Source organism: Lithobates pipiens, unplaced genomic scaffold, assembly GCF_037356315.1.
Source record: "Lithobates pipiens isolate NorthernLeopardFrog02 unplaced genomic scaffold, aLitPip1_a1.2 Scaffold_23, whole genome shotgun sequence".
In the NCBI taxonomy this organism is placed as follows: domain Eukaryota; kingdom Metazoa; phylum Chordata; class Amphibia; order Anura; family Ranidae; genus Lithobates; species Lithobates pipiens.
The window spans coordinates 194,631,776-194,648,737 of NW_027507785.1; the positions used below are offsets into that span (position 1 = coordinate 194,631,776).

General features: G+C 43.6%; 1 protein-coding gene across 3 annotated transcripts in view; it reads right to left on the minus strand.

Moving 5' to 3' along the window:
* Positions 1 to 11,567, minus strand: part of CAMSAP2 (calmodulin regulated spectrin associated protein family member 2) — a 180,667-nt gene extending 169,100 nt beyond the window's left edge. For all 3 annotated transcript variants that reach the window (XR_013262371.1, XM_077452724.1, XM_077452723.1), the window contains exon 1: positions 10,566 to 11,567. Coding sequence is in view for 2 of the 3 variants with exons in the window: in XM_077452724.1 (XP_077308850.1) it covers positions 10,566 to 10,704 (139 nt within the window). In the remaining variant the exon portion in view is untranslated. The remainder of the gene's footprint in view (positions 1 to 10,565) is intronic.
* Between the last annotated feature and the right edge of the window lie 5,395 nt (positions 11,568 to 16,962).

Here is a 16,962-nt window from a genome sequence, read left to right on the forward strand (position 1 = left end):
GGAGGCATTTCCAGAAGGAGGTCAGCACCTCTGTATTGCTCTCTAAATAGGTTTCCTTTAAAGTGGTAAATCACCTTTGAAAGCCAAAACCTACATTTTACATGAAAGTAACAAGGGTACCTGCATATTTCCATTGCACATAGTTTATATTCTTTAGATGCTCCCGATTTCCCCCAGTCTGCATATCAATCTCCTAGATACCATGGCATTGCTCTGTTATCCTCCTGCATACAACATGCTTTGATTGACAGCACAAGGGAAGGATGGAAGTCCACTGGACTTTAAGGTCAGGCTTTGCAAAAGGTAAGCAAGCCAGTGCAGTGCGTGCCTCCTAGAAGGTCCAGCACATGTCCATTTTTAAAGGTACATTCACACTCGCAAATGCACCTACAGTTCAATTACGTGCGAGAACCCCAGCAGGGGTTCCCATGATTAGCTACTAGAGGCTCCCCTACTGAAAGCAATGGGAAGTTGCTGGTTCCTGAAGCTAATCGTGCCCACTTACATGTAATCGCTCATGCAGCGATCACATGCGGTGATCAGCCCTGGACAGAGGCTGTAAAAAAAACAGTAGTGCAGCGCTTAATACAATAAAATAATATTGAATGTCCATATAATTCATATGAAGAGCAATCGGTGAGATGTTCAGTGACAAACTGATAAATCACGCAAGTGACTTTGTGGGAAAAACCTCCACCAATGGTTAAAATGGCTGCTCACCTAACGAAATTGGACCCTTTAATTATGGAGGGTCAGACACACTTTCTTAAAACAGGGTATAAACCCGGTGGCACATCCAAAATAATCCTTCTAAAAGGTGGTTATTACCATCGGCATCACAGATCTCATAGCATATGGATCATGCAAACAAAATGCAATGCACAGTGCTCTCCGTAGAAACAATATATTTTTTTTTCAAAAAGTTTTATTAGTTTCAAAAGAACAAAATACAGAGAATTACATCCTCATGTCATACATTCATTATGAAAAGTTGACAAGTATCTTATTGTTGCTCTGCTTGCAAACATTCCAACATAACATAATTGCCGATATGAGTAATGCAAAGTACAAGCAAGATCAATCTATTGTTCTGCATAAAGACGGGGTATGAACTCTATTAGTATGTCCATTGATATGCTGTTTTGTTTAAATTGATAAAATCAAACATATATATATATATATGTATGAAGGGCAGAGATGAAAGGGAGGTAAGGTAAGATGGATGTTTGGGGCTCCCATTCAGGATGCGTTCACATCGTTTGAGGAAGGGGGGGGGGGGGGGAATAGGTAGGGAAAGGGTGGGCGTGATGTTTACAGAGAAAGAGAGAGGATTGGATGAAACCATATAGTAATTTAGGAACTGGGATAGGGACATAGACACTCCGCCACTCGCCGTCCACAGAATCTGGCTTATGTGATATGGCTATCTATAATTCCTTAGGGGAAAGCAGATGTATCAAGTACTGAGGGGTAAACTATTTTCTCTGATAGGAATAAAAAGGTAGTAGGTGTATCCAGACATTACTGACAAACTATGCAATTAGGTATATTGTTGTGTCATGGCGTGGAAGGCATCAGTGGTCACGAAGAGTTGCCAAGGAGCCCAGTTCGAGCCAAATTTAGTCGGCGTGTCTTTATTGATATGGATTCGTTTTTCCAGATTTGCAATTTTGTCTACTCTTTGTAGCCATTCTTTAGCGGAGGGAACATTAGGAGACTTCGAGTGGGTCGGAATGCACTGCTTGGCAGCACTGATGAGATGGAGCGTTAATGATTTGCGGTTAGAGGTTTTAAGGGAAATATTGTGGTGTAAAAGGTATTGGGCTGGAGTAAAGGGTACGTCTGTGCCTGAAATCTTTTTAATTCATTCATGTATTTTCTGCCAAAAGAGTTGTATGGCTGGGCAGGACCACCACAGGTGTAGGAGTGTGCCGCGGTGGCTTTGGCATCTCCAACAGGTATCAGGGGTTTGAGGGTCCCAAGTGTGAAGTAAAACAGGCGTTCGGTACCAGCGACATTGAATTTTGTACCCGTTTTCCTGTGTGGAAACATTTAGTGTGCCTTTATGAATGTTGAGAAATATATTTTCCCATTCTTCACTGGAGAAGGATGTTTCCAGGTCTTTTTCCCAAGCCAAAGAGTTCGTAGGGTTGTATTCTTGAAATAGGAGAGAGTGTGTCAAGGAAATGAGATGGGTTATGGGTGTCTTGGAAGAGCAAAGTTTCTCAAAGGGAGTTAGTGGTCTAGAATAAACTAAGTGTTTTGCAGAGTGTTGTATAAAGTGTTGAATCTGTTGGTAGATCCACATGGGTATAGGAGGTGACCGCATATCTATCGCTAGCTGGTTAGCCGTGAGCATTCGTCCATTTTTGTAAAGGGATTTCCCCAATATTGGTTCTTGTGACCAATGTTTAATAAGGAAGGACTCGCGCATGCCTGGTGGAAAGTTAGGATTCATTTTTAGTGGAGTCATGGGTCCTGCTATGGATGAGATGTGATTTTGCATGCATGTAGTATAGAAGCACTATAGAGTGGGAGCAATAAGCGGGTGGGATTTAACCGCAGGAGATAGATTAGAGTGTTGTATCCAAGGCAGAGATTGCAGTGGAGAATCTGTGAATGAAGCTTCCAGGTCCACCCAGTCTTTAAAGGGCGAATGAATATTCCAGTCAATTATCCTGGTCATATGAGTGGCTTTATAATCATTTTTGATATCTGGGAGGCCTATGCCCCCTTTGTCTTTAGGAAGAGAAAGTTGGGAGAAACTGATTCTGGGTCTGCGCATACTCCAAAGAAAGTTGGTACATGTCTGCTTGTATGATGTAAAGAAGGCTAGTGGAAGTTTTATTGGCATGGCCTGTAAGAGATATAGGATGCGTGGGAGAACATTCATTTTTAAAATGGATGCTCTGTCAAACCAGGAAAACATTGGTTTATTCCACAGTTTTAGGTCCAATATGATCTTATGCAAGATAGGTAGATCATTTTTTGCATATAAGTCATCTAAATTTTTTGTAATTTGAACGCCCAAATATGTGATGGCCTCATCAGTCCATTGAAATGGGAAATCAATTTTACATTGTTCAGCCACGGCAGAAGGTAGAGAGATGTTGAGGGTGTAAGATTTACCAAAGTTTATTTTGAGGTTAGAAAAGTGTATTGAATAGACGGAATTGTTTTAATAGAGAAGGGATCGTTATAAGGGGGTTAGTGAGGAACAGTAAAATATCATCCGCGTATGCGGCAATTTTATATTCTTTCCATTTGGATTGGACACCATTGATATCTGGGTTCTTCCGTAAACTATCTAAAAAAGGTTCCAGAGTAAGGATGTATAGTATTGGAGACAGAGAACAACCTTGTCGGGTCCCGTTTTGTATGGAGAAGGCATTCGATAGGGTGTTGTTCACTCTGATCCTCGCTCTTGGGTTTAGGTATAAAGAATTAACGAAGCAAAGTATCTGAGGTCCCAAACCAATGGTTTGGAGAACACATTGCATGTAGTCCCATGCTACCCTATCGAATGCCTTCTCCGCGTCAAGTGAAAGGAAGAAGCCTTTCTGTTCAGTAGAAACAATATTTACTGATAAAATAGGTAAATTAAAAACTTACAAGTATGGCACTTGAAACCAAGTGTATACACTGAACACAAACAACGATGGCCATGGGTGACGTCACGTGACTTCCGTCCGGACGGAATTCTTTTATCAAAAAACGTGACACTTAGGCAACATTCACACCTATTCGTCACATTTTCAAGCTTTTTTTGGAGCACAATTGCACATTTTTGCAGCTTTTGTCAGGACTTTTTACGGGCATTTTTCAAATGAAGGTGTGGAGTGTTGATAAAAAAGTGGTAGAGAGCTGCTGTCTATACAGAAAATGCTAGGAAAAAAAAACACTCAAAGAAATCTCATGTCGCGCTTTTCAGGCGATTCCATTGAAGTCTACGAGGAGAAAAAACGCTCAATTCTGACAAAAAAAAAAAAATAAAAAAAAAAAAGTGTATCTCATGTACTGAGTGACGCGTTTTGCTGCAAAATGACAGGATGTCCAGACTTCAGTGAGGGCTATTGAAAATAGGTTTTTGATTATTGAGCATTTTCTAAATCAATAATGGAAGAACCGTGCAAGAAAATTTAAAGTCAAGGAAAGAAAAGAAGATTCCCAGCCACGAAAATTCTTTTCTGTACCAACATGAGGTGAAATTAAAGGCTTGATTGGTCAGATTTCAAAATCAAATGGTGGCACCATCAGATCGCAAAACGCTCAACATTTCCGATTTTCAAAAGAAAGTGCTTTTAAAATTTGACCATGTATGCTTTAGGTGCGAATGTAGCCTCAACCAGGAGCCCTGAGCAGAAAGTTGTTACATTTATTAGAAGTAGTAGTGATACGGCTACTAAACGTTTCAACTCGTAAGCCTCTTACACACGGTACGATTGTTGGCCAACCGAACGTCTGATTTTTGTTAAAAGGGAGTGTGCCAGGATCTCGTCTTGCATAACAATGGTACACAATTGTCGTGCAACAAACATGAACGCAGTGACGTACTGCGAGCTCTAGAGCACCACCCTTTGGGCCCCTTCTGCTAATTTTGTGTTTGGTGAGCATTGATTCCAAGCAAGCGCGTTTGTACTTTCGACTTGCATGTTGTGTACTGATCATACAAAAATCTGACGTCAAACCGTTGTCTGTCGAAAACTTACTAGGCTGCCATCCAGAATTTTTTGGACGAAAGTTGGACAACAACAATTGTAAAAAAGGAGCTTACTAAAAAAAAGGTAAAATTTTAGGACAACCGTCTTAACAGACAATCCCCTGCCAACAATCGCACTGTGTGTACGAGGCTTTAGGCTAGCCATACATGGTCGAATTTCGAAAAATCTGAAATTGTGTGATCCAATGGTGCCACCATTGATTTCGAAATTCAACCAACCAAGCCTTCAATTTCACCTCCTGTTGCTACAGAAAAGAATTTCCGTGGCTGGGAATCTTTTCATTGTGGGGGGACTTTCTTTTGTACATGTACATTTCTTTTTCGATTACATTTGTCGCACGATTCCCATCATTTATTAGAAAATTGTTTGTTTTTCAAAAAATTTCTCAACGTGTCCGATTACTCAAATTTCTATGGTCAAACAAAAATCGACTGTTGCTGCAGCCCACTAAAATCCTTAGATAAGATTTTCAAAAGAAAATTATTTCGACGTTTGACCCATGGACCTGGAAGCTCCCGCAGCTGAACACCAATTCATTGGGCGGTTTGCACAGGAATCTCCATACATTTTGTACACAGTGCAAAGGCTTCCCTCATTTCCCTGTATGTAGAATATTTTTAGCGTATTGTGTAGAGGCCCATACACATGATATGAAAGTCAGATGGAAAAATTCATACGACGAGCTGACGATTTTTGGATCGTTAGTACGGAACTTTGACAGCCAATTTTGCTTTTTCTTCAGACAAAAGCTGGATGTGCAAGTTATAAAGTTTTTGTCAGATGTGAAGTTAACGTCCGATTTTCGTACGAAAAAAATCGTAAAAGCAAGACTACTATGCATGCTCAGAAACGAAAAAAATACATACAAAACTTCTGATGTATTCTGTCATCTGAAAATTTTCGTAAGGTTAGTAATCTCTTGACTTTCAACACGAGACTAGCATGCCACAAAAAATGGACGTTCGGTCGTCCAAAAATCTAAGCGTGTGTACGAAGCCATAGCCGATTTTCTCTTTTGATTAATGCTCTTCAACTCCTCTGGATGAATGTTTGAACATTCCTGTGTTATTCCTGTGAATAAATGTTAGGGAATGCTACATTGACATTATAAATTAAATTGGTATTATTCATGACTTTTGTGCAAATGCAGAGCCATTCATAAAGCACTTTTTTTTTTTTATATATACATAAGCCCCATAGTATAGATGGATATGTCCATTTCTTCAGTCAGAATATCCTTGCCCTCGAAATTTGATATGGTGGGATGTGAAAGTTTATTTTCACGTCAAAACAATGTTGCCGATTCTAAACCTGTAACATTACATAGAACAGAGTTCATTACTTAAATCAGGCTCACTTTTGCATAGAAACCAATCAGCTTCCAGCTTTTATAACCAAAGCTTAATTGAACAAGCTGAGGTTTGAAGCAGATTGGTTTCTATGCAGAAGTGAGCCCGATTTTGCACTCTCCAGCTTTAGTAAATAAACCCCAATGAAGGTCTGAAAAATCCCAGTCACAGCATTTAAGGTTCTTGAGATATACACAAATCTGGATGAACACAACCCTGGGAAGCTAGTAGTGAATTCAGACTGGAACAAACAGACTGGATTGGTTTACAAAAACATTCCTGCATTTGTTTACCGTCTAACTGAGGGCATTACAAGAACCGCTAAACCACAAGCCTTGTAATTGATGCCAAGCCATATATAGAATATCTAATAAGGAGCAGCAATATGTGTTTAACACATACACGTGTGGATGCAGCACTACATATGGTGACTTGACTGTCTCCCAAATTTTCTGTGCGGGAGCAATCAACTATATTATTATTACACCTGCCAGTAGAAAACCACTGAGGCTGCCACTGCAATACTTTCTTCAGAAAATGCTATTTGCCTGGTTAGATTTTAGTTCTATGCCAGCAACTATGGAGCAGATGAAAGAATAACATTTATCTCTAAATTTATTCCAGGTCAGTGACTAATGGCACAAAATCTAAAGAATCAGCTTACCAGCCAGGGAAATGGCATTATCATAAGGATTTAGCAATGGTAGTCTACAGGTTTCTCTTATGAGAGATTGAAAGTAATTGTAAACCCTTAAGTTGTACCCGTTTACCTGCAGTCTTCTGTACGTGTGTTCAAAGTGCAGTATTTAGTTTGTCTGAGTTGTGAGGGTGGAGAGCTGAATTTATACTCCTCAGAGCTCTCCTCACTGAGCTCTGCAAGCTGATTGGAGGAGAGGGACACATCTCTCTTCACACAGCACACAAGAACAGGCCGTCAATCAGCTGGAGGCCCCTCCTCATCGCCTTTTTTTCTCTTGGGTGTCAGGAAAACTTGTCAAAAGTGACTCATTGCAGATAGCAGAGGAACAAAGCAGCAAACAGAAATGATACTTGGTGCTCTTAATATATTTCATATATGAGGTTTACTTTCAAGCTGATCTCTGGCTATAAACTATTTTTGTCCATTTGCACCGTCACAATATATTAACATGAATGAAGCCAGTGCAATGTGCTGCTGCATTCCCCCCATACAGTACAGTCAACGCCAACATACAATTACAGCTGGAAAACAGTTTGTTCTGCAGCTCATCCATTCCAAAAACGTCTAGCATTGTTTTTAGGGACTGCAAGAAGTTGATTAAAGACCAGTACACACCGTAGACATGCAGTCCAGATGCTTTTCTGCATGCATGTTTTTGATGCGTTCCAGTGCATTTTTTTCCCCCTTTTCTTAACCTTTAATAAGAAGTGCGTTTTAGTACAGTCCAGTACAGGAAAATGCAGCATGTTCTACTTCTTTTTCTGGAACTGGAACTGCAAGCACTGGTGTGAACTATGCCATTGAAAACCATATAAATTACTTTCCATGTGTTTTTGATACAGAAAAAAAAAATGCACTGGACTGCATGTGGTGTGAACTGGCCCTGAAGAAGGGAAGATTACTATGTGCATCCACCCTACACCAATCACAGCATGGCTTGCATTTATTGATGAGAATGCAAGATGTTGTTTTTGGAATGGTCGAGGTGCAGAGTGAGCTGTATACTTCAGCTTGAACGTTAAAGCGGTTCTTCACCCTAAAGGGGAAGTTCCGCTAGTATTATCCCTCCCCCCCCTCCGGTGCCACAATCGGCACCTTTCGGGGGGGAGGGGGTGCAGTTACCTGGATAATCCAGGTAACTGCACCCACTTACGGCCAGACCGCCGCATGGCTCCGCCCCCCCCCGTTGTGTTCTGGGAAACACACAGTTCCCAGAGACACAGCGGGGAACCAGCGCAGCGCGACTCGCGCATGCGCAGTAGGGAACCGGGCAGTGAAGCCCTCTTGCTTCACTTCCCGATTCCCTGACAGAGGATGGCGGCGGTGGCTGCAGCGAGACGAGCGATCGCTCGTCATCTGCCGCCGACATCGCTGGAACCTGGGACAGGTAAGTGTGATATTATTAAAAGTCAGCAGCTGCAATATTAGTAGCTGCTGGCTTTTAATATTTTTTTTTTTTTGTGCAGCTCCTCTTTAAGTTTCAGTGCCTGGAAACTGGCACTGACTGTACAAGGGAGTATTACATTACCCAGCAGTGGCAGAATATTGCACACACCTTATTAGTGTTGATTTTTTATAGGGCAAATAGCCAAAAATTGTTTTTGGATAGAATTCAGCTTTAATTGAATTTATGTTAACAAAAAAAGTGCTCTGTAAAAGATGAGAAGTATTTGTATGTCTGCCAAGCAATGATGCCAATCTTCACGTTCTTGCACAGCCATGGCCACTGCAGGACAATGAAGTGACGTAGCAGACAGTGGATGGAACCACAGCATACAGAGGGGGACATGGCACCCAACACACCGAGACCTCGGTTCACATATGTATGAACATTGCCATCTTTCAAAGTCCAGTGCGGTTTGTTTGGTTCACCAGTTCAGATGCAAATTTTGTTAAAGAGGAAGTCCAGCCCCCCCACAAAAAATGTTAAGTCAGCAGCTACAAATACTGCAGATGCTGACTTCATATATGGACACTTACTTGTTCAGGGAGCCCCGTGATGTCAGGTGCAGGCGCCGCCATTCCTGGTAAGGAGAACCCAGAAGTGAAGCCTTTCAGCTTCACAGCCGGTTCCCTGCTGCGCATGCACGAAGCGATCTGTGCTTTCTAATTGGTCCGTGGCGGAGGAAGGAGCTGAACTTCCAGGAGACTAGGTCACGGTCCGGTCTCTAGAAAGTGGGGAACAGTAACTGTCAAAAACAGGTACCTGTTCCCCCCTAAAGGTGACAAATCAGGGGGGGGGGGGGGGGAAATCAGATAAACAGAAGTTCCCACTTTGAGTGGGACTCTACTTTAAGTATAGGACACTTGAAATTACACCTGAACGGGACCTATAATTGTACAGGACTCTTTTAAAAAACGCACTGTGGGTCGGCCTGCAGATATGTGAACTGGCTCCAAAGAAAGATGGTTTTGTTCACATCATGCAAATTGGATGTGGTTCATGATGCATCCAATTTGCATATGTGTGACCCAAGCCTTATGTCCCGTACACACGATCAGAAAATTGTACTAAATATACCGAATGCGAATCGACCATACAATCTGATTTGTCAATGCACAGCTTTCGAGAGCCCATCGTGACAGTTCATGATCCGATTGGACGAGCACAAAAAAAAAAATAAAAAAACATTTCGGACGATACCAGATTGTACGTTTCTCATTTAATCAGTACAGTTGTCATTCAGCAATACGAATACACTACAACACATTACATCACTTCCACATTTTTATTTTGTCGTACAAGAACTTTAGTAAACTCTTCATTTTCAATGAGACTAGCATTCAAAAATAACAAAAACAAAACCCACAGACGATCATTTGTCCGATAATCTCATCGTGTGTACCAGGCACTAGAATCACTGGAATCAAATGACAATGAGTAGTAACCAATTAGAAGGCATATTTAGGTGGTCGGCTTCAGCGACTGGTTGTTCTAGATTTCAATTGTAACCATCATTAGGATTTACATTTTTGTTCCCTGAATTACCACTTGGGCTCATCCACACCTGTGTGTTTGTGACGTAGTTGTGTTTTATTTGCAATTTTCAATGTGCGTTGTAATGCAGTCGGCATTCTCATTTTCTTGTATTTCAATATGGAGTATTTATCAGTCAGCTTGACACATCTGGCAACAAATCACAACACACAAATGTTTTTTTTTCCAAGCATTACTACAGACCTCACAACACAGTAGATCAGAAAACAAAAACAAAAGAAAGAAAAAGCCCCAAAAAAATAAAAAAATAAAAGAAAAATGGAAAGAAAAATCAGACAGGTCACATTTTCCAAATTGCACTGCAAATGTGGACATCACTAATTGATAATGTGTTGCAATGATATAGTGTGAACAGGGCTCATGAGCAAGTAACCAATGAGAAAGGGCTCATTGACACCAGTCCCATTGAGCTGCATGCGGCAGCGTCCCCAAACGCATAGCAAAAAGGTCATTTGCCCTACATCCTACGGTTTCATTTCACACCAAAATGTGTTGGTGTTCTGAAAAAAAAAAAAACGTAGGATAGGATGCATTTTTACGCATGTTGTAAACAAACCACACTGACATGCTTCAGGTAATGAAGTTGAATGAAATTTCATTTTTGGACATTTCAATAAAGAAAAAAAAAAAAAAAAGTTGTGTTGAATCATCACATGCCCTACCACAGTGCATACCAGCGGGCATACGCTATACAAAACATAATGAGCACCTGCTGTTGTGAATTGGCCCTTACATGTACAAAGCAAATAATCACCGTCATACAAATTTGTGACAAGAACAAAAAAAAAAAAACATACCTGCCCCATACGCCTTGGCGACCAGCCAAGCCAGATTACTGGCCACCTTGGCCCTGTTGAAGTCATAGTGATCGAAAGGTTTGATGGCGGGGACTATGAAGGTCTTCTTCACCTGTGCGTTTTCTGCAACGTCTACCATGGCTGAATCTTTGCGTCTTCCGCAATTTACATGATTCGCACAACGAACGGCGGTTAGTGGAACATTCTATAACACCACGCCAGGCTATGTACCATTGTTGGCACCCCACATGGAATCCCCTCGCCCTTAGCTCACCCCTCTACCGGTCTCCTACGGCTGAACGATATTTACATCCTATTCTTCCAATATCGGGTGGTTGATCAGCATCCTCAGCCAAGTGCCTTAAAGAGTCTTAAAGGAAGCAGCAGCCAAATGATGGATAGGCAGTAGGAGTTGCAATATTGTAGTGTTTGGCTGTAAATCACATGAGTACAATGATAAAACACAATGTTTGTGGTCTTTGTGGGTGCAGGATTGTGGAATGTAGTGCTGATCGGATTGCAGAGCTCAGGTGATCATGTGATAAGTGAAGACCCCAATCCTGCCTGTCATCAGCATGCATAGTGTCTCCATGTCATCCTTACTATGATCAGTGCAATGGGGGGTGACCGCCTGTCACTGTCAGTGGCAGCAAGAAGATCCAGATCCCGTGCACTTATCCCCCCAGCAGTAGATCCCCGGTGATCCGGTGAGTAGTGTCCGGTGAGTAGTGTCCGATGATCCGATGTGTAGTGATCCGGTGAATAGTGTTCGGTGAGGATGCGCACACAGATGATGATTCAGCCGTCATGGGGGCTCCGCTGTGTCTCATTCAATCAGCGCCATGCACACACCGCTCCGGGCTCTTCCCAATGCGCGGTGTCCTCTCGGTGTGCAGGCCCTGCCGGCGCTGGAGTTCTGGTTCCGTTTGAATGTATGAGCACTCCCTCCTCTTCCCCTGTTTATTCCTATGTTCTTTATCAGCCCCCTCCACCCTCTTCCCCGTCTCCCTCCCCCGTTTCCTCTCCTCCCCGCCCGCCGCCGCTGCGGGTTTTCCTGCCGCACTGGATAGCAGCTAGGTGTCACTGCAGCGCATGCGCGGACTGCAGGAGGCGGAGTGGTGCGCCTACGTAACTCGGCGGCCCAGAGGGCTGGTTGTACGCATGCGCTCGCAACGAGGAGGAGACGGTGGAAGGGGGTCTGTGAGGATCTCGTGGAAGAGCTTGTAAAAGTAGAGCACTAAAGCAGATGTTTATGTAGCGCAGTACTCAGAACTGCTGTTTGTTAGGGATGAGCTGAACACCCCCCTGGGTCGGTTCGCAGGAGAACATGCGAACAGGAAAAAAAATGTGTGCGAACACCGTTAACCACTTGCTTACTGGGCACTTAAACCCCCCTCCTGCCCAGACCAATTTTCAGCTTTCGGCGCTGACGCACTTTGAATGAAAATTGCGCGGTCATACAACACTGTACCCAAATTAAATTTTTATCATTTTTTTTCCCCACAAATAGAGTTTTCATTTGGTGGTATTTAATCACACCTGGGGTTTTTATTTTTTGCTAAACAAACCAAAAAAAAATGGCAAATTTGGAAAAAATCATGTTTAATAGTGTGTTATAAAATTTTGCAAACAGGTAATTTTTCTGCTTCATTGATATGCACTGATGAGGCTGCACTGGTGGTCACCGATAGGCTGCACTGATGGGCACTGATAGGCACAGATAAGGTGGTACTGATGGGGACAGATAAGGCGGCACTGATGGGCACAGATAAGGTGGTACTGATGGGGACAGATAAGGTGGCACTGATAGGCACAGATAAGGTGGTACTGATGGGGACAGATAAGGCGGCACTGATAGATGGCACTGATGAGCACTGGTAGGTGACACTGATAGATGGCACTGATGTGCAGCACTGTCCAGGCACTGATTGTGGGCATTGATAGGTGGTACTGTGGGCACTGACATGATAATGTGGGCACTGACAGGTGGCACTGAGAGCACTGACAGGTGGTGCTGTTGGGCACCAGGTGGCACAGGTGGACACTGAGGATCCGGGATTAATGTCCTGCTCACTGCCGCCGGTGATCAGCTTTTTTTTTCTCCTCACGCTGTCAGTGAGAGTAGAAAAAATAGCCGATTACCGGCTGTGTTGACATCATGTGATCAGCTGTCATTGGCTGACAGCTGATCATGTGGTAAGGGATTGAGATCGACCCCTTACTCCAATCTGTGATCCAGCGAGTCTCATAGACTCGCTGATCACAGAGCATGCTGCGCTCGGCCTTCAGTGGGCGCGCAGGCCGCTCGTGCACGGGACAACGTCAATAGACGTCATCCCGGCAATGCAGGTCCGTGCTGTAGCTGTCATTTGGCTATAGCAGGGATTATTAGAGGTTAAAGTCTATGGGACGCAAACGTGAAAAAATCAAAAGTGCTTATTTTAAAGGCTTATATGCAAGTTATTGCCATAAAAAGTGTTTGGGGACCCGGGTCCTGCCCAGGGGACATCAATGCAAAAATACGTTTTAAAAATTGAAGTTTTTTCGGGAGGAGTGATTGCAATAATGCTTAAAGCGGAGTTCTGCTTAAAAAAAAGAAGTCAGCAGCTACAAATACTTCAGCTGTTGACTTTTAATAATTGGACACTTGCCTGTCCCAGGGTCCAGTGATGCAGGGGATCGAAGCCCCATTGATCACCGCGTCTGCTTGGCGGTGCCGGCATTGTAACTCTGAAGCCACAGCCGGGCACCCACTGCGCATGTGCGAGCCGCGCAATCATCTGGGACCTGTGACGTGTCCCGGATGATCTTCCTTCCGGCGCCAAAGGAATTGACGTAAGGACCCGAGGTGAGTAAGGAGGCAGATTATGAAGGACCCCCCTAGCAACAGGTATTAAGAGGTCAATAAAAAAAAAAGTTTGTTTACAAATTTTATTAATCGTTTTTAATGCAGCTGAAAAATGGTAAAAAAAATTTAGGAGTGGAACTCCACTTTTAACTCCTTCAGATCCGCGATATAGCCAAATGACGGCTACAGCATGGATCTCCTTTGCCGGCAGGGCATCAATAGACGTCCGCCCCTTTGCATGCTCGCCACGCCCCCCTGAAGGGCGTGCGTGGCATGCGCTGTGATCACCCGAGTCAATGAGACTCGGGTGATCACAGATCGGAGTAAGGGGTCGATCCCAACCCCTTACCACGTGATCAGCTGCCAGCCAATGACAGCTGATTAAATTATGTAAACAGAAGATTGGTAATCTGTTTTTTTTTCTTCTCACGCTGACAGCGAGGAGAAAAAAAAGCCAATCACTGGCTTCTGTTGAAGGGACATCAGTCCCGAAGAGGAAGAGGCGAAGCCGCCTGATATGTGCCTACCAGTACTGCCTGCCAGTGCCACAAATCAGTGCCCATCAGTGCCATCTATCAGTGCCCACCAGGGCCACCTATCAATGCCCACCAGTGGTGCCAATCAGTGCCACCTAGCAGTGCTGCCTATCAATGTCACCTACCAGTGCCCATCACTGCCACCCATCAGTGCCCATCACTGCCACCCATCAGTGCCAGCTATCAGTGCCACCTACCAATGCCCTTCAGTTACCGACTATTAGTGCCCATCAGTGTCCACCAGTACATCAGTGGTGTCTCATCAGTGCCGCCTATCAGTGTCACCTACCAGTGCCCATTAGTGCCAGCTATCAGTGCCACCTATTAGTGCCCTTCAGTGCCACCTATCAATGCCCTTCAGTGCCACCTCTCAGTGCCCACCAGTGACACCTCATCAGTGCCCATCAGTGTCGCCTTATCAGTGCCCATCAATGCAGCCTATTGGTGCCCATCATTGTAGCCTCATCAGCGTACATCAATGAGGGAGAAAAATTACCTGTTTGCAAAATTTATTAACAAAGTATAAAACGGTTTTGTATTTTTTTTTTAATTCATCTCTTTTAATTGTTTTTAACAAAGATATAAAAAAAAAACCCAGAGGTGATAAAAGACCACCAAAAGAAAGCTCTATTTGCGGGAAAAAATGATAAAAATGTAATTTGGGTACAGTGTGACAGCTCTAAAAGCTGGAAATTGGTCTGGGCAGGAGGGAGGTTTAGGTGCCCAGTAAGCAAGTGGTTAAAGTGCAACAATAAAAATGAAATATTCTTTTAACCACCTGCCATCCGCGCTATAGCTGAAAGTCGTCTGCAGCGCGGACTTAATTTGACAGGAGGGCGTCCATGGATGTCCTCCCGCCACCCCACCGCATCTATGAGACTCGGCTAATCACAGATTGGAGTAAGGGGTCAATCCCGACCCCCTTACCACGTGATCAGCTGTCAGCCAATGACAGTTGATCATGTGTTGTAAACAGAGCCAACTGGTAGTGTGAGGAGAGAAAAAAAGGCGATCACTGTCGGCTGTGAGAGGGACATCAGTCTTAATCGTGGAGAGCCTCTGCGGAGGCTTCTGTGCCACCTACCAGTGCCCACCAGCACCACCCATCAGTGCCCACAGGGCCACCCATCAGTGCCCACAGTGTCACCTATCAGAGTCCACAGTGCCACCTATAAAAGTCACCAAAGTGCCTCATCACCAGTGCTGCCTATCAATACTACCTACCAGTGCCCATCAGTGACATCTATCAGTGCCACTCATCAGTGCTGTCTTATCAGTGCCTATCAGTGTTGATTTATCTTTGCCTATCAGTGTCGCCTTATCTGTGCCTATCAGTGCAGCCTCATCAGCGAATATCAATGAAGGAGAAAAATGACCCATTTGCAAAAATTTTATAACAAACTATGAAACATGTTTTTTTTTTTCAAAACTGTCTGTCTTTTTGTGTTTGTTTAGCAAAAAATAAATAAAAAAAACCCCAAGTGGTGATTAAATACCACCAAAACAAAGCTCCATTTGTGTGAAAATGATGAAAATGTCATTTGAGTACAGAGTAGCATGACCGCGCAATTGTCATTGAAAGTTTTACAGCGCTGAAAGCTAAAAATTGGTCTGGGCAGGTTTAAGTGCCCAGTAAGCAAGAGGTTAAATATCTGTCTGGGGGTGTCCTTAGTATGCCTGTAGAATAGCGCATCTTTCTCATGTTTATAACAGTGCCACAGCAAAATGACATTTCTAAAGGAAAATCAAAATATGTATTATTCAGATGGGCGATTAAAGTATGCTTTTGGCTTTTAAAGCAGCTTTTTTTGGTTCTACTTCTCCTGTAGGTCACAGGAGTGAAGATCATTCTGCACTCCTGTGACCCGTTTTCAGATGACAGCAGGCTAAAGCTAGCTATCAGCTGACGTCACTCAGCCAGTCCAGGCTCAGAAAAGCCTGATCCGGCAGATAGATTGTTGAGCCAGCCACTCTCACCCCTTCACAGCCTGGTCCTGGAAGGGCAGAGCACAGAGCTGGCGATTGATAATCACTGGCTCTCTGCTCAGAGAAGACCAAAAACTGAGCAATCAGCGTTCTTTGATCACTCAGTTTTCGGTCTTAGAAGCGGCTGTGGACAGATGCAGCATTGGATCAATGCTGTATCCACATCACGTTTAAAATGACACCCGAACATTTCTTTTAAGCCCGTCCTCCATGCAGAGCTGCTGGCAGATACCTTTGCATCCACCTTGGAGCTGCATGCAGGCAGCCCATAGAAATAGATGCATGGGATCTGCATTCCGATCTGTGCACCGGCTCTTTGACATGCAAATTAGTTTGTGCAGCCACTGCGCTTCCATTCAGTTCTAAGAGATCCCTGCATAGAGCTCAAAAGTGGATGCACTCGCATCTGATGTAAACTCAGACCCTTAGGGCCCTTTCATACGGTAACGCTCTGCTTCATTCAGCAGGGGATCCATGAGCAGTTCAAAGCTGAACAGGGCAGATGTCAGATTTTTACATCTGTGCCCATTCAATTTGTGCCCGTATGTGCAAGCAGACAGGGGCAAGCCCAAGGGGCATGAAACAGTCCTGTTTCCATTTACATCAGGCTACCTCCAGTCCATTAAGTATAGGCTTGGAAAAAGAAATAGGGTTGTATTTTTTTTCCAGACCTCGATGAACTCAGGTGGGTGGGTGTAAACCTGCCCATAGACTCACATGGAGCGTCAAGTCAGGTCTGCCATTTGCCAGAAAAACGAACAGGCAAACCTCATCAGAAAGCCTGTGTGAAAGGGCCATTAAGCTTTGAAAATAAAAGATAGAAGTTGATTGGTTGCCATGTACAACTTCTCTGGTTTTGATAAATCTCCCTTTTATTTAAAAAAAAAAAAAACTTCCTAAGCAATTGTGGAACTGTTGTATGCTTTCCAACCCCTCTCAGCATCTCTGATGCTAGATTTTCGGTAAATATGTCATTTACAGACCCCTTCATTTTCTGAATCACCACAGTGAGTGATCAGTACCAATC